This window comes from Aulostomus chinensis, chromosome 3 (assembly GCF_037954235.1).
Source record: "Aulostomus chinensis isolate RoL2024-O1b breed Wild chromosome 3, RoL_Achi_v1.0, whole genome shotgun sequence".
In the NCBI taxonomy this organism is placed as follows: domain Eukaryota; kingdom Metazoa; phylum Chordata; class Actinopteri; order Syngnathiformes; family Aulostomidae; genus Aulostomus; species Aulostomus chinensis.
The window spans coordinates 30,005,223-30,030,674 of record NC_141322.1 but is presented as its reverse complement, the minus strand read 5'-3'; the positions used below and the strand labels follow the sequence as shown (position 1 = coordinate 30,030,674).

General features: G+C 44.3%; 1 protein-coding gene across 4 annotated transcripts in view; it reads right to left on the bottom strand.

The window, feature by feature from the left end:
• ptprt (protein tyrosine phosphatase receptor type T) overlaps nucleotides 1-25,452 on the bottom strand; it is a 361,408-nt gene that overhangs the window by 174,580 nt on the left and 161,376 nt on the right. For all 4 annotated transcript variants that reach the window (XM_086200288.1, XM_086200289.1, XM_086200290.1 and 1 more), the window contains one exon: nucleotides 15,291-15,584. In XM_086200288.1, the coding sequence (XP_086056414.1) occupies nucleotides 15,291-15,584 (294 nt within the window). The remainder of the gene's footprint in view (nucleotides 1-15,290; nucleotides 15,585-25,452) is intronic.

Genomic DNA, 25,452 nt, shown 5'->3' with positions numbered 1-25,452 from the left:
CAGTTGATCATGAGCTAATATTTACAAAAATGCTGAGGAAGTGGAAGTCGCTCTTGTGAATACATTCTGGTTCTGAGATCTAAGCCGTTTAAACAGAGTGCTCGTCTGTGCCATCAGAGTGGGAATAAATTTGCTTTACCAAACCAAACACTTCCTTTCTTTCTTTTTAATCTCTAAAGGTAAAGTAGCATTTATTGGCAAAGCAAAGCCGATACCAGCAGTGGTGTCACCGAGGCAGTAATAAAGTCCCGAACGATCCTCCTTAGCGCCGTCTTTCTCTTTCACTTCCTGCGCCACTCTTTCTTTGATGTGCTGTCTTTCTTTCCTCAACTCCTGTTTCATGTTTTCTCGTCTTTTCCTCCTTATTTTGCCCCCCACTCTTCGTACCCTTCATTTTCCTGTTTCTCTTTCTCTAATCATCATCTTCTTGTTCCACTTTCCCCTCATTTACATTCGCCTCCTCTGCCTCCCCTTCCCTGCAGCACTCATCAGTAGTTAGAAACTGGACAAAGAACAGAGGGGTCACTGAAGTCTGCTGGCTACTCTTAATGAGCTCAAAATACACACTCTCTCTCTCTCTCTCTCTCACTCACACATGACACACACACACACACACACACGCACACACACACACACACACACAGGCAACAACACATTTTTATATGTACACACACACACACACACAAAATCTGGCCTCTTCTTATCCGCTCTGGTGAGTCGTCCCATTCACTTTGACTTCATCAGTTTGAAAGTGTGTGTGTGTGTGTGTGTGTGTGTGTGTGTGTGTATGTGTGTTTTATTAAAATAACAGACAGAGCCAGTCAAGCATGGAGTGCACTACTAATGTTGGACAGATTACCTGAGAGCGGTCAGTGTGACACCAAAATAATGCTCTATTGAACACCTGCCCTCCTGTGAGTGTGTGTGTGTGTGTGTGTGTGTGTGTGCGTGTGTGTGCGTGTGTGTGTGTGTGTGTGTGTGTGCGTGTGTGTGTGTGTGCGTGCGTGCGTGGCCTTCATTAGCTGTGACCTCATTTATACCCGGTATTAAAATCTGTATTCAAACACTTTTTTCCAGATAAGGAGAAAAGCAGGTTCATTCAAGATGGAGGTGCACTGTGATCTGCCTGAGTACACCTGGAGGACGCCTGGCTCGTGTTGCATTTGGATTCCGCACTTTGCTGTAAGGTACAAGTTCATGGTTAAGTAATGTATGTAACTGTTAATAACCTTTATCAATATACCCAACAGTGTCAGCCAGGACTAAAACGTTCAATAATAAATACCTAAAACTAAATCCAAGTCTTCTGCCCAAAAACCCAGAAGACAAACATTCAGGCTCACCTGAAAACAACAAGGTCAGTTTTCATCAACTAGAAGTAGAATAAACGTGATAGTTTTGCCACGACTGAAATCCTCAGACCTTCTGTCTACTGAAACGTGACTAAATAAAAGCTGCGATTATGAAAACTAACAAAATGACATTAGACTACGAGAAAAATAGCCACCAGAGGAGGAACTGGGATTTCTTTGGCCCCTCTTCAGGAGAGACAGCAGGGCTCTGGCGGTGGCGTGACATCATCTCTGGTCCTCTTCCACCCGCGTCGCCACAGGGTCACTCAGGTTTTAGCAAGGATTGATCTGTTATTGTCCACATTCAGGTAATATCAGGTGTGAACGGGATCTGACGCCCTGAATGTGTGCAGGCCAGTCAGGTTCGTTCATGTGTGTGCTGTTTGTGTGTCTGTGGACACAAAACAACAGATAGCGATAAAGACGGGGGAACTCAGAGTTGTGTGAGGTCCTTCAGCTGGAATGATGAGGGCTTTTGTGTGTGTGTGTGTGTGTGTGTGTGTGTGTGTGGTGTGTTTTAGTGTGCATTGGTCTCCTACACCACTGGAAACCCACTGGGACTCCCCAGCATGACCCCAGCCACGGATTGCATAACGTGCTGGGAGAGATAGCGTTTCAAAGACGCGCGGCTGCGTCATGTAGACTGCCCGCTACGTGGGAATCGCAAAATTAAAGCAGCTTGAAATTTCCAATAAAACTTTAACCCTTTACCTAAGCTGACAGATTTATTTGCTTTTTTCATAAAAGTGAAGGTCTGAGGGAGAAGTTACAATGGGCGATGAAAGAAGAGAGAGAGGATGTGTGTGTGTGTGTGTGTGTGTGTGTGTGTGTGTGTGTGTGTGTGTGTGTCTCTTAAACCTGCAATCCATTTATGATGCAAACAGGCCTGTCAAGCACTTGTTACTGAACTGAACCCCAAGCAAAAATGAAAAATAGAAAATAGAAAAATGCATTATTTCAGTTACAAATGGCTAAACATGAATAAATAGAAATGGGTACAAGAGTCCTACTACCTCAATAAATAAAGCCCACTTTTACTGTCAGGACATGCGCATGCACACGACCCTGTGCTGCTGCCTGCCTCCACCCTGGATATGTCCAGTTATTTGTGTTTACATCGTTCCTAAATACAACTAAAGTTATCCCATGAAACTTCACAAAAACTGCTTTTTAACAGGCAGAAACGTCAGAGCCCGGGGTGGGCGGCCATCTGCCTCGACCGGTTGTCTGTCTGTCACTTACTTCAACTGATAACTTTAAATTACATTAAAAAAAGCAGCTGTTCAATCTGTTGACTGTTCTACTGACATTATTTGAGTTACCTTTTAATTTGATGATCCTGATTGTAAACTTTCATTTTTTGGGGGGTTGTTGAGGGGAAATTAAGTTTAGCTTGTTTTTGTTTGGTTCTCTTGATTCTGCTTCCCCTGAAGTGGAATTACACTTGGGGCAGCACGGTGGAGCAGTGGTCATCACTGCGGCCCCCCAGCAAGAAGGTTGTGGGTGGAGCCCCGGCTGCAGCACGGGGTCTTTCTGTGTGAGTCTCCATGTTCTCCCTGTTCCTGCTGGGTTCTCTCTGGTACTCCAGCTTCCTCCACAGTCCAAAGACATCAAGAGGGACCAGGTTAATCCAGACTCTAAATTGACCGTAGGCGTGGCTGGGAGAGCCAATGGTTGTCTGTCTATATGTGTTGGCCCTGCAGAATAGAGGAAAATGTTGTGGAAGAGATGATAACACGGTTTAGGAAGAAAACAAAAACTACAAAAGTCAAGTGTCATATGCTGCTCCAGCCGCTGTGCCAGAGGTGGAGCCTTGGCAGAAGTGCGTATTTTATCCCAAAACATGACCAAGAACCACTTTTTACATGTGCCTAAACTTATCCAGACTTTAATCAGTGTTGCTACAAAACATAGCTGGTCAAAGTTTACACTTTTGGCTCACTTTTGCAACTGAGATTCAAGAATGTTTCCTCTCTGCTGAGTCAGACGTTTGTTTGCCCTCCGTCCACGTTTCTTGCTAAATATTGATGTCAAAATCCAACTGTCAACTGGTGTGATGAAGCGTCGCTATCTGTCACTTAGACAACGTAGGGTGGGAACATGTTGGGAAGGCCACATCGATAAAAAACCTGATCAGTGCCAACAGCCAGACCAGATGATTCCTGGTCTAGATACGCTAATATATCAAGTCGTGTCCCTGCATTCATCACTTCCTGTCACAGAGCAGGGGGGGCCTCTGTGTATCAAACCAGGGGGGCAGGGTACATCTACTGTGTGTTTGCACTACATGTACGTGGTCATGTGCTGAAGCCGTTTGGATTTTTATATCAAATCCTTGATAAAATACCAAAAATAAGTTCTGCTGAAGTGAAACGCGACATGATTTAAGGATTTAAGCATCACTGCACCAAGAAATGTCAGCTGACATATTGATTTTTTGAATATAACAGTAATGTTTGCTTTTTAACTGTAAATGATAGCGCCTTAATTAAATATCTTGCTCGAAAAAAATGTTTTCATACCACATTTAAAGGATAACTGACAAAGATCTGATACATATTTCAACCAGAATATTGATACGGGAGTTTCTGAACTCCATATTAAAGGTATTGGCCCCAATACTCCTGTATCGGTCAGGGTGGCAGTGGAGGACGGCTGTTTGAGTCCCATCCAGTGGTGCTGCGGTCGCCATTGTCCCTCTTCCTATTTGATGCTCTTTGTGTCCCTGTCTTCTTCTTCTCCTCCGTCTCATCACTCACTGACATCATCAAAGCCAGCGATCACCACAGAAAGTTGTTGACCCCGAGTCAGTGAAACAAATAATCAAGGCCGTTCTCGTTATCGTTCGTGTGCCGTGTTATTTTTTTTCCCTCTCCCTTCTTCTTCTTGTGGCCTTTTTCAGAGTTATTTGTGGCATTCCAGCGCTAACAAGAATCATGTCGCTGTCGTGTTGGCGGCATGCTGGCTTGTTATTGAGTAAAGGTCGTATCTCAGGAACATGAGTGGGTTTATTGCAGCGTTAATGACCACAACTGTAGAATTATTTTCATCATTCGAATGCTGTATTAGTTTGCTGTTGAGAAGGGAAAAAGTAGATTTGTACTACCGAAGATGTTCTTGGAGCAGGGACTGAAATTTCTATTCTGTTGTAATGACTGCATTTGGAAGTAAAGGAATGGCCGCCTGACTAACTAGCTGAAGTCCTCTCCACTCCTGAATCTCATCCTCCAGGGGCCCCCTCCTCATATTTGTTCACATTGTATCCTACCAGTTGTTAAGCCTTTACCTCACCTCCTCTCATCCTCTTCCATTTTTAGCATCCTTCTTCAATAATGTCCCTTTCTTTTCCTGCCATGTAATCCTCTCCATCCTTCCTGTTTTAAACACTTTATTTATTCTTTATTGCTCTGTTTTATCTTGTTCTTTTCCCCCGTCCTACATTCTCTCACCCTCCTACCACTCTGCCTTCCTTCTCCTCTCCCTCCCATCCCTTCGCTCAGTCCCTACACCCCTCCCTTTCTGCCTTACTTCTTCACTCAGTGCTCATCTGCTTCCCTCCCCTCCCTGATCCAACTATCATCTCCCTCTCTCCTCTTTGACCTATCTCTTTCCACCACCTCCCTCTCCCAACATGACTCCCTCCCTCTCTCCTGCTGTGCTTAGATATACAGACACAAGCTTGTTGCCCTGGAAACAATGTAAATCGACCCCAACAGGCCAATTATCAAAGAGCACCAATTAAAGCTGAACCTGTTCTGTTTAATGGGTTTCATCCTGTCTGCCTTTTGGATACTGCACACACACACACACACACACACACACACACACACACACACACACACACACACACACACACACACACACACACACACACACAGAGCATCAGAACATCCCTCTTGACCATATACTGCAGTTGTTAACGAAGTAAAAAGGAACCTGTGTGTGACTGCCAAGAGTTTGCTTTACTTTGTTGTACTATCTCACTGTTGAATATTGGGTGTTCATTTGTGCATCTACTGATTGTTATTTCATTGTGTGTGTGTGTGTGTGTGTGTGTGTGTGTGTGTGTGTGTGTGTGTGTGTGTGTGTGTGTGTGTGTGTGTGCATCCAAAACAACAAGTAATGGTGTATTCATCCATCACATGTAGTAATTGTTTAGGTCAATTAAAGATGGGCACTATGATTCTCTCTCTCCTTGTTATTTCTCCTTTGAGGGAAGTTGAGGTACCACCCTCACTGATGTGTGTGTGTGTGTGTGTGTGTGTGTGTGTGTGTGTGTGTGCGTGTGTGTGTGCGCGTGGATGTTTCATAAAAGTATTCCTGTATGAGTTGGCTTTGTTGTTACAAGGCTCTTACTGATGTTTCTGGTATAGAGTAATAAGAGGGGCATTTAGACTATGCGTGTGTGTGTGTGTGTGTGTGTGTGTGTGTGCACGCGCACCTGTGCATTTGTGTGCATATGCGTATGTGTGTGGTGACAGGGACAAGGCTAGCTACCTGGAGGCTGTATACTGCCTTCTACCCACACTTAATGAAGGAGAAATTGGATCCTGATGGCTTCGCAACAAAGGACTGCCCTGCAGTCTTGTGCATGTATGTGTGTTTGTGTGTGTGTTTGTGTGTGTGTTGGTGCGAGTGTATGTGTGTCTGTGTCAATGCGTGTGAGGAACATGTTCACGGGCAAAATGGGAAACATTTTCTTCCAATAAAGAGACTCTTTTTCTTTTGTGCTTGTCCAGCTTCCCCCTCAAACTCAGCGTCATTGGCCATTGTGTGTGTGTGCCTGTGCGTGTGTGTGTGTGGGGGGGTTATCAATGGTCCTCCTCTGATCTTGCTTCCACAAATTACACCAGCGACTGTGTTACCGTAGCTTATTATCAGGATATTTTGTTTGTTTTGTTATAAAAGATCAGAGGACAAAATGAAGTAAGACACAAATGCAGCCTACAGAAGAAACCCTGAGGATTATGGGAAGTCACACCACCTGTAACAGTTTGGCCACACGAGTGGAGGGAGTGTTTGGCTTAGATTACTTCAATCAAGAAGAAAGTTTCAATTTCCTGTGGCATTCATCAGCACAAATACACAACCACACATCACTCTGACACAAATTTTTCTCTGTCTCTGTCACTCACTCACTCACTCACTCACACACACACACACACACACACACACACACATTCTCTCTCTCTCTCTCTCTCTCACCCCTAGTGTTACTCATCCTGCCTTCTCACAGTTCTCTCAAGTGTTGATTACAACTGCTACACTGCTGTGATGGTGTAAAGTGTATGCATGTTAATGTCTGAGTGTATGCAAGTGTTTCAGTGTCAAACACACACAAACACGGAGTAGATGTTACTATCTTCATGGGGATGTGTCATTCATTCGTATGCAGCCCTTTACCCTGACCTTTAACCTTAGCGTGCTGTAGATGTTTGTTTTGATGTGTTCCCTCCAGTGTCATGCACGTGTGAGTCTTTGTGCGGGATAATTGGACTCCGGCTTCATGTTTTATGTCTGTCGCTGGTTTTTAAGCAGTTCTCACTTCATCTCCCAGACAGACAAACTTCACACCCCTCTCCTCCCCACCGCTCCGCCGTGACAACCAAACATCACATCCTCAGAATAGCGGCCTGTTACTAGGAAAAGGAGAGGTGTTTGTTGTTGGGGAAGTTATGTAGATTCATTCATGTCAGCAGTGCTAGCTAGCTACTTCCAATTAGCCCTCTGCTACTTTGATGGATAAATAATCCATCAGGTAACAAACAGATTAGTACAAATGTTATCAGATCAAATGGGTCAAATTCTGATAGTGACATGAATCCTCAGGTGAGATTACAACCGCAGCAGTAACAGTTGAGTAAGCTATGATGCTATGGCTAGGCTACAATGCCATGGCTAGGCTACGATGCTATTGCTAGGCTACGACGTAAGCGTGTTTGTCAAATTGTTCATGGCCAGAACATGGAGAGAATACTACATCATAACTTTGAATAATTTGGATCATAAGGATTATTATTTCCCCTCCGTCGATTCAATCTACAGCCTGAGATTTTGTCAGAGAAGATTCTTTTCAATCGATGGCAGATAAAAGAAGTCACGCTGTTTGCAGCTCTGAAGCAGGTGGTATGCTGGATAATAAACAGCCACAATAAGGCCACTATTTGGAAGCCGAGTGCCACTCTTAAGTGCATCTCAGCAGTAGTTATTGAAGAAGAGGAGCGAGTGTATCATCAGTCGACCGCTGTGTTCTGTGGTGATTCAGATCCGGTATCCTCATTGCTCCAATTGATCTAATGATGAAAACATCCAGTTACTCATTCAAACATGGAGCAAAATCCTATTCTGGACAGACAAACATTTATTCTTGGAAGGTTTTGAATATGAAAAGCATGCACACTCGCCCCCTTTAGGACAAACATATCGACCAGCTGGAATCTTAATAGTCTTCTCAGACTCTGGTTTCAAAAAGAGACAGATCCTCTGTCTCTTTTTAACTCCTGTTTAGCTCCAGCAGGGTTTAGAGAAGGATCAGTCGCTGGGATTGCATGCACAGATGCAGCTGAGAATGTCCACCTGCTGAATGGAGCCTTATGTCCTCTCACAGGTAGGCGCAGACATGTCACGTGTTTCTAATCATGCCACGTCCCCAGGATGATGATACCACCGTGAGTGCTCGACTTTCAACTTCTGGGTAATTTAGACTTTGATTACGTACAATTGTCGTGGTACTGACTTGTTAACGTGCGTTTTTTTAAAACCAGTTTTAGCCAAATAATACATTTTTTCTAACATTGTTTAAAAGAACTGTGTGTGTTCAACAGAATGTAGTATTTCATATAAGTGTTGTGTTTGGATGAAAGATAAATACTCGGGCTGCAATCAACCAAAGAAATTCTTGGTCGACTGAAGCCCTCAAATTTCGACAAAAAAATCGACAAATTTTATATATGAAAACTCTACTGTGTCAACTATCAGCACAAAACCTGTACAGGAATATTTAGGCAATTGTTTCTGTCAGGTTATAATAACTGACCGACGCCATCATTTGTCCTGCGCACAGAGCCAGACTGAACACAGGAGCTCAGCATCGCGGCTGAGACACAAATAGACTTTTAAATTAAAACTTTACTCTTAAACACAAAAGGTTAAGTCCACTGTAAGAATTTTTACAATTAAAACAAAACAATTATTTGAGTAAAACATTGAAATGTCAATTCTGATGTGTTCATGTACTCAAAACTGACGGAGCAACCTCAGGTGGACACGTTAGCTCACTGTTTCTAGGTGATACGCCGTGTTTGTAGAGGAGCTGTGACATGAAAACTGGTGTTTGCAAACTTTGCATTCGACTTTTTTTCCATGATCTGTTTTCATGAAATGCTGCCACGCTGCAGACGTCTTTGACGTGGTGGACGAGGACTGATTTGGAATGAAACCGTCAAAATTAAATAGACATCATCAAACCACCAGACGTGGGCCTTCAAGTCCTCTTCAGTCTCTGTCTCTAGCGGGTCGGGAGAGTCCAAAATAGCAAAAACAAGGGGGTGTTCAAAGATAGATTGTTATCTGTGAAACAGGGGTGCTTTCGGTACTTTGCTCCTGATGAAATTAACGTGGCAAAAAAATCGACCAATCAGAATTTTGGTCGAGCCTGAACGTATCGACTAATAAATCGACCAGTCGACTGGGAGATTACAGCCCTAATAAAAACTCCATTGCAACTCATGGGTGCTGAGCAGCTTCAGCAGAACAGCCAGCGTTTACATGCCTTGCTCAAAGGCCAGTGGATTGGAAACATTCTTAAATACAGGAGGTTGAAAGCAATATTGGATTTGACCCAAGTGCAATCCATTTGGGATGTTCTTCACGCGTTCCCATCATTGAGAGTGGCAGATGTCAATCAGCATATTTGAGTAAGTAAACAATGAAACAATGCTGAAAGCGTGTCAGGACACCAGAGCGAGTTGAAAAGAGGGATTGAGGGGAAAGACTCACTCGCTGTGGGTGCTTGTCGTCCTCAGCAAGTGAGTCTTGGGTCACAGAGAAGATTAAGACATTCAAAATGACCAAGAACATAAAGAATATAAGTTAAGACTGTGCGTCTGCAAATGGATGAGAGGAGGATTTACAGAACATTTAGACGGAGGTGGAGAGATACCAGGTGTTCTCTGCGATGAGGGAGAGAGTGAATATACCGAAATGAAATATGAGGACAAGAGGAGGCTTGCTAGTGATCGGAGTTTTCTTTCTGTCCAAAGGTGTCATTACATGAACAGTCAGTTTCTACAGTAACAAAACCTCACCACTGTAATTATTATGAGAGACACGTTATTGGTAAAACAGAAGATTGGCGGTGGTTTGTCCTCCCTGGCCTTCGTGATGGAAATACACAAACAGGAATTAGCAGGAGGAGGAGAATTAGTTCTCTACGGAGCAAACGTGGGTGAAATGATCACAACACAGGTGAGAGGGTTTGAATGGAGCCAAAGAAAATAAGCAGAGGAAGACGCAAAGCAACAATCAAAGCAGATGAAGATGATTATTCACTGTCTCTTTGCGGATGAGTTTGAAGGCACTTTGACAGTCGAAAAATATCTCAATGAGGAAACCAAGGGTTGACAAAAATCTGTTTGATTGATGCAACTCTGTAAAAATAAACCAGAAATGCTGCATTTACTTTGGTTAAAATGTACTAATGTGTGTGTTTAGTTCCACCTGAATGAGTTATAGCCCAGTAGCTCTTATGGATTCCCATACAGGCAATAATTGCTTAAATGTAGCAGACACTGCTACAAATGCTAACAGACGTCAAAACTGCTATTATCATTTTGACTACCCACACCTTCATCGAGTCAATTTGAGCTCAATGATGCAAACAAAGCGAGGACGCTTGTGAGACTGGTGCTAGTGCTCCTGAAGCGCCTCACTCTGAGACGTCCCAACGGTGGCACGGAAAGAATCCACCCTCCTGACTAACTGTTTTGCTTGGCAGGGTGTTGCAGCGGCGGCAGCGGCGGCCAAATCGATATCCACGCAGCAGGTGCATTAAAAATCCATCTTTATGGAGCAACACATTAGCCAACCCTTACATTACCATCCTCTAGATAAAGATCTACTTCAGAATATATGGGGAAGATGGGGAGAAGAGAGACGGCGTGGGGATGTAGTATATAACCCTGCTGCATATTAGCCAACATCCACATTAACATTCGCTTCCCATAAAGAAAAGAAGAGGAAAGGAAATATTGGGGGAGGAAAAGGCAGATAAAACATACTCAAGCAAGATTTATGCACAGCGGGTGAATTAAAGGTCCATCTTTATAGGGTGACATATTAGCTAACTCTTACATTATCATCCTTCACATAAAAATATGAATTCAGAAGGAAGAGCGGAGAGGTGGGAGGAGGCTGGAGTGGAGATTAGAAGGGGATGCAGTTGCACTTTGAAGAGGTAATGCTTAAGTTAAAAACTGATATTTATAGAGACGTGGATCGCCGCCAATATTCACATTTCATGTTTAGAGGGTATTAAAGTCTGGGGCCAGGAGGGGACGAATAGGGAGGAGCACAGAGAGATGAAGGGAATGACGGAAAGGGAGAGGAATGATGATGGAGGAAGAGTTGAGGGGATGGGGAAGTGTCAAGAGAGTGTGTGTGTTTGTGTGTGGTTTGATGAAAGTAGTTGACTTAAGAGAGAAAGATCAGCTGTGGATGAGTTGAAGAAAAAAAAAACATCTCAAATGAAATGAAATCAAACAGCACCGTGGAGATCTCACACACACACACACACACACACACACACACACACACACACACACACACACACACACGCACGCACTTGAGAGCACACACACACACGCACAGACACACTCGTCCACTGAGGGTGGTTTTTGGAAAAGAGAAATGACTCAAATGAAAACAAAATGAATTATTTGAAAGCCTTGAAAAGTCAGGAAAGAGAGAGAGAGAGAGAGAGAGAGCGAGTGGTGCATGACGAAGGCATGGTTAGATGGGAGGAGTATTCTCAGACTGTGGTCATCCTCATGCCATTACTCAGCTTACCTGACACACACACACACACACACACACACACACACACACACACACACACACACACACACACACACCAGTAGAACAATAACACCTCATTGTAAGATAAAAAGTAAGAAAAACACATTTTGTAACTGTATTTCCTGAATAATACTTAAAATATTAAGAGATTAAAGTCAAATTGGTGACATTTACAAAACACCTGCTCAAGAATAGAAATATGTGAAAGTACTTCAGAATCAGGGTGAGACAGAAGGACATTAACTGCATTTCAGTACATGAGCATAGTGGTATTTAGGACTTTGAAGAGGTGGAGTTTTCAGAGGGAGAAACCACACAAATATAGAGGAGGGGGGTTGTCGGGCTGTACAATGATCTGAATTAATACTGCAACCGTCTAATCTCAGGAGGGGGCAGTGTTAGTTGAAGGATCCTTTCTTAATGCAGAGATTTCCTGCCAAACCATCATTTTCTAGAGACATCTTTGCTTGATACAAGTCTCTTTAAAAAAAAAAAAAAAAACCTCTCCGTAAGCATTTTTCTCCAAAAAGATGGGAATAATGACGTAAATATTAAGTATCACTCCAATACGAAAAGTTACATTGCAATATGAGTCAGCATCATGGCAATTAGATCTTCTCCAAGTGGTGGAGGTGCAGGTGATATGCAAACTGAGGTACTGCTAGTGGACAGAAGCAAGGGGTCCATGCCACTCCTTTGAAAACAACTTAGCTCAGCAGTTGTGGGTTGTTTGTTTGGGTATTTTTGCAAAATGTTGTTCTGATTTAATTCTTGACATTTCAACGTATTTTGCAAAATACAGAGGCTTGCTCCGCTTGTTTTTTTTGTTCTTCTTTTCTTGTGCTCAGTCCTAGGTTAGCTAACAACCAGAAACCATTAAGGGATCCAGCATGCAGCGAGATGACACCATGACAAGTTTCATAACATTTGGCGAAAGTGTGGACGAGAATGGCGAGCGGCGGTGACGACGGTGGCGGTTAGAGAGGTCAAACATCCCTGGGACAGCAGATAGAATCAGATAGGATCATCCGCTAACTCCTAATGCTACTACTTTACCCCTACTACTGCAAATACTACCACTAGTACTACCGACAGCACAAATCACAAATGTTCCTCAGTGGAAAAGGCGCATGACTGAAATCCTTGTTAGATTCCCTGGAGCCACAGCAGCGCTGCTTTTGGGTGAAATGGCCTGAATCCTATTTTAGGCGATGGCAGCATCAACAGAACAACAATAGTGGAGGAGGGGGAGGAGGGGTGTGCGAGCCGTCTGAGTGATGTTCACATAATGGAGATGTCTGGTTCGGCTGTCCAGGGCTTCATCTGGGTAGAGCTTATACATCTGTTCCTCTCTGAAACATTTAGGAGCTCTTTTATTATTCACCCAGTCTGTCAACTCACACTGGTGAGCAACACACATGTCGTCATCACTTCTTGGTGGTTTCAGCCTCAACATCAGATCCGGCTCAGACACGCCTGATTAAGCATACATAGGGGAAACCAGGTTATAGTGTGGAGCACCAAGGACATGTTTCCATATGTAGGATCGCACACGAGTCCCACTCTCAAAGCTTCACCGTGACACTTTTCAACTAGGGTTCATTCCTCGCGCCTCAATATGAACCTGGGGTGTTATTATGAATGAAACTGCTGAAAAAGCACGGCGGAGGCATAGTTAAGCCTGGTGATTCATCCGCCCTCGTTGTAAAGTCTTAGTTTCGCTGCAACTGCCTTGACCTGCCTGGATCTCATCTGGACAATCAGTCATTCATGGTTAAGCATGAATTAATTATTCAGCTTTTAACTCTCTGGATCAGTCAGTTGCTGCTTTATTTCCATAACTCTGCTTCATGTGTCAGATGTTTGCTTTACTTTCTGTTTTTGGCTGAACGTCCCACCCTCCGTCCAGCCTCCTGTGCCTCATTAGCTGGAGCTTCTCTGGGTATTAAAGCCTCTCCATGTTGCGTGTTCCTGCTTTACAGTGATTAGGAGGCTGCTTGCTGACACCAGAGCAGAAGATGCTTGCTCACATTATCAGAAAGGTGAATGCAGAAGGTGTGGAAACAAACATTCACAGGCAGGCAGGCAGGTAGGCGCGCGCACACACACACACACACACACACACACACACACACACACACACACACACACAAATACACACAGCCACTGCGAGGAGCCAGCAGGCTTTTGAACATCTGTCATACCTGCCTGCTCCAATCCCATCACACACACACACACACACACACACACACACACACACCACACACACACAGCACCCTGTGAATGGTTGTGACAGCTCAACACAGCGCCACTCGCCCAGAAACACATGTTCCTTTCTACTACACTTTGCACACACACACACACACACACACACACACACACACACACACACACACACACACACAGTGGCCACCACCTCTGCTCCCCTTCACTTCACATCAGCCATCTCTCCATCCTCCTCTTTGTCTCCTATCACTTTATTCTCCCTCCTCCACTCTTCCTCTCTCTCCTCCAGCCTTGTTTTTCCATCTTTATTCATGCCCCCTCTTTGTCACTGCAACTGCTTTCTCCTTTTTGAATTCCATGTCTTATTGCGTGTTACCTCGCCACATTACAAGAGCAGAGGTCTGGCGACGGATGGTGACTGGACGTGTTCCTATTGAACAGATTTTCATCATCTTCAGAGTTGGATCGTTCTGATGCGTCCACCTGAAGGCTGCATCTGAGACCTGGAGGTTCAGTACTCAAAGTTACAGAAGTATGAATTTCAAATAGCCCTGGCATCTAATATCTACGAACGATGTTAATGCACAGAAAAAGCAAGAAATAGGAGCAGCAAAAAAAAGGGGGGGGGGGCAAGGGAGAGTACAGGCAGGGGAACACTAATTGACAGCTGTAAGACAGGAGCATCAGGAGCAAATGTTAACTTATTAGCACCCAGTTTAGGTTTACTGCTGTCACAGTGTGCACCTGAAAGACCACACAAAGCTGCAAAAGCATTCTAACAAGTTGTGGGTGGGAGGATGGAGGCAGAAGTTTGAAGAACTTCAGAGGAGACACACAAACACAGGGCTGTGACACGCATGTTATGTGATCGCCTGCGTTTTTTTGAACACTCAACATGTAATGAACGGACAATGACCAATGAACGGTGGTCTCCAACGTATGTCCATCTGAGGACGACCGATTGTCAGAAGAACGAGAAATGAGGAGGGAAAAAGAAACAAAAACAGGGAGACTAGATAAATAGGGAAGGAAATGAAGTGAGGCTGCACGATGGCGTCCTAACACACAAAGACACACATGGCCAGACAAAAAGAGCTGTCAGAGATCTGATGGGCTGTCACTTTATCAAATTAACTGCCACTCGTCGTGTCCTCAACACCCCCACTGGGATCCTCATTCTCGGCCATGATTGCCCCCCCCCGTCTAACCTCCCCCACCTTCTCCTCCTCCAGCCCCCTGCTCTCCACCTCTCCATCATCTCCGGGGCACCTTCTTAACATCCCAATTATCATCATCTCTGATTTGTGCTCTTGTTCTGACAAGAAGCCATTGAAAACATTCTTTTCCTCTTGTTCTTCTGCTCCTGTTTCTTTATTCTTCTCTGTCAATAAATTTGAAAACCTTTCAAACGAACCACAGCGGAACTATATTTGATGAGAGTCTTCAGTTTCTACTCTGAGATGAAGGATTTGAGGACACGGGTCAGTATAACCATCCTCCTCCATTACTGAGTCATTCTGTCCAGCAACAGCAGCAAGTTGAAAGCAGACGGAGCCACTAACTCAAGAAATTGATGTCAAAGCTAAACAAGCAACATACTGGGATTTAAAAAAGGGAAAATACGTTGTTGTCACTCACCAGCACATTTGGTCCTGGTGACCAGCGGTGGTCCTGGGGGGCCCGTTCCTCCCTCCCCAGGTCTGGACAGCAGGACCTTGATCTCATATTCCACATCCGGGTCTAGATGCCACAGTTTGTAGGTGGGGGAGTCCACCACATGGGTCTCGGCCCAGTTCCCTGAAGTGGTGCGGTACTCCACCTCCTTCAGGATGATCGGCCCATCACCGATGATGCTGTTAGCGTTGGGTTTGATCCACAGGTAGGTGGCGCCAACGGCCAGGAGTTCAGGCGGTGCAATGGGGGTGGGCGGAGCTGTGAGATGGGAGCAGAAATGGCACAACATTTTTAGAGCTCACATTCTTAAATAACTTTTAGAATTCAGGAGAGATTTACCAGGTTACTAGGATTTTCACGAAGGTCCTACAGTACAAATCTCAGCACTAGCAGTATATCGTGTGCCCTTGGACACGTTAGCGTGGAAACTGCCAGTGTGACCGAGGAAATCAGCGATTATGCAACAATCACACCCACGGTAACATTTCAACCTACTATAAATGTAAATTTGCATTAAAAACAGCTGCGGTGCTAAAGGAGACATTTTGGAGGGGAGATTCTTCACCTGCAGCCCTAATTCATCACAGCGATGACACGCTGCTGACAGCAACTTTGCTACTACACTTTCATATCAGACTACTTTAAAAGAATGGCCCCTGTCGAGCTGAAGAGTGGAGGATGTTTGATGACTACCTCTCTCTTTGATCATTTGTAAGGCAGATTCTTTTTCTCTTCCACAAATGAGATATCCATCAGATAAACTGAGGCAAACAATATAACTCAAGTGACAACATTGGATTTGTTTGAATTAAATTGAAATATAAAAAATGGCATAATCAGGTACTTAAAATTGTTCTGTGGAGGTCTGGAGCGCCACATTCAATGAAGTAAACAAGTGAACATTAATTTTTGTGTCTGCTTGCGTGTGAAAGGGTGAATATGATGCATGTTGTCCTGTCCCAGACAAAGACATGGATCATTAATACAGTCGACAGAGACAAATACCTGCACAAGAGTAAATGTACGGATCTGTATTCTGTGTACAACAACGGCCGGCTGTAAACACTGTAAAGGCACAACAAGGGAACAAATGTAAACAACAAACTGTAAGGGTGTATTTTAAATCAGGGTAATATTGAGAAGAGGTCCAGCATGGAGGAGACTGGAGAGGTTGTCAGCGCAAACCTCCAGAAACAATCCAGTTACATTGATGAAACAGGCGCCCCCTAATCATGACCACAGCAACGTGGAAAACTTGCTGGTGAGAAAAACTTTCCAAGTTGGGCTGCAACAATTCCCTCTGGAACTGGGTTTTGGATTTTCTCACAGAGAACATAGTCACTGGCAACAGAACAATGACACACACACACACACACACACACACACACACACACACACACACACACCTTTGTAAGGTGCTGGTATGAACAGCAAGATTCAGACACGGAAGAATAAAAAAACACTACACACTCCAGAACTAAATTTAAGCTGAGTGTTTTTCCTTCTTTTTTTTTCCAAACAGAACATCAGGCGTCCCCCAAGGCTGGGAGCTCAGCCCACTGCTGCTCACTCACTCTGCCAAGGCAAACTTCAGTCACATCATTAAATTAACAGAAGATATGACAGCGGTGGGTCTCATCAGCAGCGATACAGAGAGGAGGCAGAATGACAAGGGACCAGGATTCAAGGAATGCATCATAGGATGACAACTCTCCCCTGAACATCAACAGCTCAATGACGAGTGACTCGTGATCTCAGAACCGGCACCTGAGACGATCGCAACGGAACCCTTGATTATCTTGGAGTTTTTATCACAGCAGATCATTCTGAATAAACAAGTTTTTAGGCCTTACTGAGGGTAAACTCTCAATTATACCCGTGCAGCAGGTCCACACAGACCCCGCACCAAGGCACCTGACTGCAGCTGTACATTTACACAGCGGCAGAGCTCTGATGCCACTGTGTTGAGTTTAGTTGTATACTTCCAATAATGGCGACAACAACAGAGCGGTGGAACGAGTAGGAGGAAACGTCCCAGCTGACGCAGTGCGTGTTGATGCGATTCATGGTTTAATTTCCTGGAAGATGCACGTCCAGCTATGACGTAGGCGAGGTCACGGGGTACGCAGCTACATGCCACAGCAGATGTACCATCTTTAGTTGCATACCTTTGTTAGAAAGCCAAGCAGAAGAGAACATGAGCACAAACCTGCCCACCGGCGGAGCTGCACTCACGTTATGATTGCGGATGGACTCGGTGTATTTCAGCATTTACAAATGATTATTTTCAGTTTCACTGTGATGTAAACACATCATTACGTGCCTCTGGTTACATGCATATTACATCTTTTTTATATAATTCACATACATTCAGCACCATTTCATTTAATTTCATGTATAATGTACTGGTGCACAGGAGTAGAGCAATTACAATCACAAAACCATACAGTGATTATATACACACGTCCGAGGGTAGCGCACTCCTGCGTGCTACAGTAAAAGTCTTCAACTGTGAGACATTTTCAAAGCAACTGCATCTAAAAGAATTTGATTGAGGTCTGAGGTCCTTCAGTATTGTTTTTTACAGTGACAGACGCTTTGTCAGTTGACAGTTGTGTTATGCGAGCCAAGAGTAATGGCCACTCTCCTCACGCAATCTAAAAGCAAAGCCCAGATCTCACTCACTCGTTTTTTTTTTTTCCTTTCTTCAAGGCCCCATTAGAATATTTATGGTGGCTGCGGGACCGATGAATCAGCTGTCAGTCATTGTGCACTCATACGTCTCAACTATATGGAGGCTGGCAGTCTGTGTGTGTCTTAGCACAGTGAAAGGTAAAAAGCGTGCGCGTGCGTGTGTGTTTGAGAGGGGGCACTGCATGCATTTGAATGCATATGTGTTCAACTCAAAACTAAAGTGCACCGACGCTCCTCTTCAACACCAATCAAGAAGAAAACACTACTTTCATAATTCAGATATCCTCAGACTGAAACACGCTTTAATGTTTTCCTTTAAAAAAAAATCACATTTACAGTACAGAGAGAACGAGAAATTAAATTATCCTCAACATGCTGCAAGACGCAGAACAAAAGACATGTGATTCGAATTTTGTGTGACACAGGTTCTAATTGGTTTTATCTTTTTTAACAATAGAGGAGAACTTCATTTTTCCAGTGAATTTTTATAGATTCACTGGAAACAAACAACGTGGTTGTACTTTGCTTCACTTGTTAAGAAGAATGGAAGATTTAATAAACATGTAAATGTGTTCCCAGACTGAAGGGATGGAAAAATCTTTAAACTCTGTCTCTTAGTGACATCATTTGCCAACTAGGCAGCTGATAGGCCAGTGTGTATCGCTATGGAGCTGCATGAGAATTTGACATTTCATACATTTCAGATATCATTTTGTGAAAGACATCGCTTTTAATACATTTGCTAATCTGGGTCACGATCCTAAGCAGCGAACAATCCATGGTCGAATATCACATTTGGACGGCATTTGATGGTTAACAGTATATTCCCTCTGTTGCAGGAGGCTGCTGGTTGTCTCTTTTATAATAATATTAATCATAATACTTTTTTATAATAATATTGATTAAATTAACTTAATATCTGTTTTTATCACAAATCAGACACATATTTATAGAAACCACCATCTTTCTTGGAGATCTGAAACAAATTCCTGATTATTCCAACTGCATCCATGCACCATCCAGACTTTTCCATCCCAATTTGTAACAGGAAACATTGATCTGAATTATGAGACTTGTTGACTTCTCGTGATGTTGCTCCGCAGGAAGAGCGATGCAGCTCCCTCAATCACTCCCTCCCTCCATCTGTTTCTCCCAACCATTCCTCCAACCCCCCCCCCTCCCCCCCTGCTGCCAGCTCATTTACAGCGGCGAGTTACAGAGGCCACCCAGCGACACACAACCTGGCAGCCACGAGGACATGGGGAGGGGTGCCGCAGACCCACACACACGCACACATTAGTTGGAGCAAAACAGGCACAAGCACAGCTCTTGTAATTATTTTATGCATGTGGATACACCCACACAAAAGACAAGTTTGGGCGCATGCGCACACACACGCACACACACACACACACACACACACACATACACACACACACACACACACACACACACACACAGAGTAGGCAGTTCAGAAATAGTCACACAACTATAATAAACACTTTAAAAAGAAATGTACGATACTAATAATTAAGGGGGAGCGGCGTGGCTCAGAGGTTGAGTGGCAGTCTAGCAACCGAAGGGTTGCTGGTTTGATCCCCACTTTCCCCAGTGACCATGTCCAAGTGTCCTTGAGCAAGACACTTAACCCCTAATTGTTCCTGATGGCCCTGTGATGGACTGGTGACCCGTCCAGGGTGAACCCCGCCTCTCACCGAATGTCAGCTGGGATAGGCTCCATCCCCCGCAACCCCTAATGGATAAGCGGTAGAGAAAATGGGTGGATGGATGGACGGATGGACGGATGGATACATAACGTGCATTTCAGGAACCCTGAGGACAACAGACTAGTGGACTGTATGCCTGAGCCAACAGGTGAGTTTTTGACATGAGATGAGACGAGAGAAGTGGCAGAACGAATCTCAGCAGAGAGCAGACCTGTGTGGATGAAACAAGGTCCAGGAGGAGGTGGATGGATGTAGGAGGTCAGGCGGGTACTTTGGGGGGTTACAAGATTTTTAGAATGGCACACGGGACTTGAGAGGAAACCAGTGGAGGTGGATGTGCTGTGTGGGAGAGCTCTGGAAGCTGAGTGCTTCACATACTGGAGCTGATCCAGGCTGAGCAGACACCCCATCACCTCCTTACATGCAGACACACTCTGATCACAGTCAACTACAGTACAGCCATGCCAGTGCGGCGGAGGGCAATGAGGATGAAGGGATGAAGGAGGAGGTTGTGCGGGAGGACACGTCATGGCATTGCAAATAATTAACACGCCACTTTTAATGACAAGTTGTGTGTCATGTCCATGTCTTGTGTATTATGCACCTGCACACAAAAACCACATGGTTCGTGTGAAGGAAAGGTCTGTAGCGACTGAGTGGAATGACGTGCAAGAAAATACGAGACTGCAACATAAAGACCTGCAGCACAGATGTGGGGTACGGTTAGCAACATTCACAACCAGCCCACAGGGAACGTTAGCATGTTACCTTAGCAACCACATCTCTGCTTTATACTGTCAGTCTGACATAATTTAGTCAGCCTGTTTGCAATCAAGAATAACATTAATATGTTTTCAGTGTTTTGTCTCGGCTCTCTCAGGTGTGTGTCAGTGGCTGCGATTGAGTAACAGCAGCTGAATGCTGGTCGTCTGCAGGAGTCACCCCCCCCCCCCCTCCCAAGCTGGTAGCAGTTTAGCCTCTGCAGAAGCCAAACACACTCTGAGAGAGTGGTAACGTTTTTGACAGGATACAGGGCAGTTGCTGGGGGGCAATACTGACTTTGGTGCTCGTGTGTGTGTGTGTGTGTGTGTGTGTGTGTGTGTGTGGCAGCCTTCCTGTACAAGTTTTATCCTTCATATCCTGCTGCTTTGTTGGTAAAAGATGCATCACTCACTCAAAGGCAACCTGTATTACTACACCTTGAGGGTACAAAGTATATGACGCTACATTGTTACTGCGCTGCATTATAATCACAGCATGGAGTCAAGAAATGTGTGTGTGCGCGCGCATGTGTGTGTGTGTGTGAGTTGGAGTGTGTGTGTTATGCAAGGTTACACTGAGAATGAAAATTAAATCAAAAACTGATTTTTTCTCCCTTTTTGATATCCGTCTTGATTGATGAGAAAACCTCATGCAGCTATTGATACATCCAATGCTGCTAAAAAATAATGATCAATTTGAGAACCAGTGTGAGAAAGAACTAAATATAATAACCGGTCTTGTTCTCCATCATCTGCGTAAGTGGTGGCGAGGAAACAACTGCTTGCGTTCTGCCGCCCGAATGGAACTAGAGGTGATTTAAGACAAAGGACACTCACACAAATGTGGATTTTGGGTAAAAATGTGTGCTCTGGTTTTGAAAAAGCACAGCAGTTGTTTAATTATTTTTAAAAGTCATTAAGCCGCCATCACCGTGCCCATGGAGCCAGTTAGGGAAATGGAAAACTAGAACAGTAAAGCGTGACGTGCTGTGGAAAGGCAACGGTGAGACATCAGAACAAAGATCAAAAACAGAAAATGCGAGGAAGACGAGTGAATACAGAAGAAAAGACGGCGTGTAAAGCCGCGTATTGGCGGTAAAAAGGTCCCTCCAATCGAAACGCTTCTCATTCCATTTCACCGTCTGCTTCTCTTGATAGCCCCCGAAACACAAGCCCTCATAAAGTTTGTACATCAACAGACAGATGATAGAAAGCAAGAAAAAGGATAAAAGAAAGAAATAAAGACGGGTATAGATCTGGGAATAAGTTGATGATAAGCTTTTTATCACATTTCAATCATTGGCATTTACTTTTCTTATAATGTGTGTGTGTGTGTGTGTGTGTGTGTGTGTGTGTGTGTGTGTGTGTGTGTGTGTGTGTGTTTACAAGTGTGCATTTCTGTTTATGTGGGGGAGTTTTTGGTTCACAAACTCTTGAAGAGAAAGAAATGTTCAAAGATAATAAAATTGTGTGCGTGTGTGTGGGTGTGGGTGTGTGTGTGTGTGTGTGAGAGAGAGAGAGAGAGAGACAGAGACAGAGACAGAGACAGAGACAGAGAGAGATCAGCCCACCAGAGAGGAGAGGAAAGATATTTTCTAGGTGGCGGAAAAGATGGAAAAAAAATCAGTTTCGACCAAAAATCAAATCTCATTTCAACAGTGGAGAGAGTGATGAAGAAAGAAAGAGTGATGGAGAAAAGGTTGTAAGTCTTTTGTCCACACTGTCCCTCAGTCGTCTCCATTAAAAACGACCTTCCATTGCATTTATCGTGGCTATTGACATGCTGAATGGAAACCTTCCTGGTGTCGGGCCACGCCCACCGTTTCTCCCCCTCTGATTATAACGGACATTTCAGGGTTTTCTTATGAAACCAGAGGCAAGAGGCCCATCAGCAAACCCGAATGACAAACAAGCTCATGTCTCTTTGAGATTCCCGGGCGAGAGATTTCTGCAATCAAACGTCACTTTTGAGAATGTCATGAATAAATACTTTGGTTGACAAAGATTTCCCGGCATCAAGCCCTTCAATCATCCTCCACAGGACAACATTCTTTTAACTCGGTGTTCCACATGAACCGTTCCACGTGTAACAATTCAGATGAATGCATAAATACTTGTGAAATAAACATTTTCCTCAGTTATGACGGAGAGCCGCGCATCATCCCAGTCGTGACGGAGGAGTTCAACAATGGAACCGCACATGTAGCGCGAAGGCATCAGTATTGATGAGAAGTTTCCATCACGGTCGCGTTTGTGTCAGTTATTCAAGGCAAATCTTTCTTCAACCAGATGTCAGGTATCATTTCAAACATGTCTACAATCGTATGAGACCATTCGCCGTCTCCACTTTAATCTTACACGTTAGTTATTCCTGGCTTCTTCTGCCCATCCATCACCACATGCTTGTCTTGTTGTTCCTTCGAGGTCTATTTCCCAGCTCCTTGAACTCAGCAGTTCATCCCAGGGGGAGGAGAAACACACACACACACACACACACACACACACACACACACACACACACACACACACACACACACACACACGGCCGGTAACAGCTCAGATATGATTAATCCAGATTTATCCTTTTCTTTTTATGTTAGCCGCGTGTGTTTGAGTGGAACACTTTTATATTGTGGATGTGTGTGGAAATCCCTGTTTTGAGAGGAAGCCTAGCTTCCTCAGTCGGTGTTGTTGGTGAATGTGGTGCATCGTTGATAAATGCCTTTTTCAGGATTAACACAAAGATGGGGAATGTGTCTCTGGTTGTAAAACTCCTTGGACTGCATAAACTGATGATTCCAACTCTGTGATACACGTCTGGTTACGTTTGGGTACAAAGACACCTAGTCAAGGTTAGAGGGAGGTCATGGTTTGAGTTGGAATACAAATAAATAAACGTATTTATTATAAAAATGGCTCCAATGTCCTTGCCTTTGGAGGATAGTTTAAACAATTAAGGATCACAAAGCAGCTTTACCACTAATCACTGGTGTGATGAAAGCCTTTGATTTCAGGCTTATTTCTCCAAATGTGTAAGACTGTCAATCACAGCGGTTGTCAAAGTGCTCATGAACTAGCTTGCTGACTGTACACTGCTGAGAATGAGAGGATAGAACTCAAACACAGACGGAAGATACCGAGGGACGTGGAGGAACGACAGGAAGAACCGGCGCCAAAAAAGACGCTGATCCTCTTAGTGCCACTAAAGTATTCTTGAGCAGCTTTTAATGAAATGAGCATTACTCTCAGCTCTGTCAGCGTGGCTGGAGTGGAACAGCAGGGCACCCGTGGTGGACACATCTCTCCTCCTCACTGTGATTTACATTTTTGGCATTAGCTTTTCTATCCACATGAATGTGCGGTGGCAGGTCGGTGGAGTCAGAGTCGTTGTTGCTGGGAAACCAGGAGAGTGACAGAAGTGGCTGATGGGATTGAACCTGTCAGTTTCTCCACACCCTGAGATTTATCTCTGTGGTTCTACATTACAACATCGAGGCTGGGGCAGGCAATCTGACAAGTTCTGCAAATGTCGCTGCACTCGCCAAGGTGATTAATTTAGGCTCATTAACTCTTCCTGTGCGACTCCACTGAGTCATACTTCACCCAAAAAACGTTTTTGCCTTCCATGTAGAGCCCTGCACAAGACTGCTATGTTATGATGTCTCCTGTTACTTTTCTTACCATAACCACTGGTGACTAATGTGTTCCACTCCCACCCATGACTGCCACATGCGTCCAGCCCCGCCCACACCTCAGAACACCTAGATGTGGGTGGGATGCCCGCACAATAACTGAGGTCTGTTGATTTAGCGTGTATCCTGTCCTGCAGGGAAAACAAGTACTTTGTACAAGTAGTTCGTCTTTCAAGGACTCACCAAAAGGTGTCCTGAGCTCAAAGAAGATATTTTTCCCTCCTTCATCACTTTTTTGGGACTTCAGAATGCAGAAAGAGCCAGACACAAACAGTTAGCTTGATGCTAGCGGCGCCCGCTGGTCATCAACTTGAAACAACAGCGAAACTTAGCGTGAGCAAGCACTGAACCAGAGGGGTTCTAGTTTGTTTGTTTCAGCCCAGTCAGAGTGTCTGTGGATTACTGTGTGAAGGTCTGGATAAAGAAGATGCTAACCCTATTCATTAACAAATACATGGCTGGCTCTTCCTGGATTGTGGAGTGACAAAGATGTGATTCACAGGTGGGGAAAAATGCCTTTGTGGGCTTCACTTTTTGGTTGAACTTTAGCTTTAATTACATCCTGCTTTGCTTCTTTCTCCTGCTGTGTACGTTTCTACTTCGCCTCCCCAAATGTCCATTCCATCAGCCAGGGCTTCGGTCTTTGGTTTAAACTTTTCACCTCCTCACAACATCCTCTTCTCACAACCCCAGTCCTCTTCATCCTCCACTCTTTGTACCTTTTCATGCATTACTTATATTTCTCTTCAAAAATTCCGTGTGAAGTGTCCTCTCTCTCTCTCTCTCTCTCTCTTGCTCTCTCTCATACAAACACATACTCGTGCATACAGAGGCGGATGCACATGAAAGAGCAATGGACATGGAATACCAATTACGTGACAAACTGCCCAACATACACAACACACACAGATCCCCTCAGGTAAGCCCTAAGGACTGGGTTATGCAGACAGCTGGGGTGTACACTTTATGGGTGTTTGCCTCCTTCCCCTCACATCAACTCCCTGATGGAGGCTGCTAGACAAACTTGCAAAAACTTTGCACTCATGAATGTTGGTCGGTTCTTTTAAGTTACGCCTCCTCAAGGAGCCTTAAAAAAAAACTTCTATCAACATGCCGTGAACTAACATTTTCTGTTTTGATGCATGCATTTTTTTATTCCTGGTCTGGTCCCACAGCGTGTATTTAGTAATTTTGTATTGTCTATTTGAGAATGTCAGGAAGGCGGCGAGACTGTCGAGTTAAAACACAACTG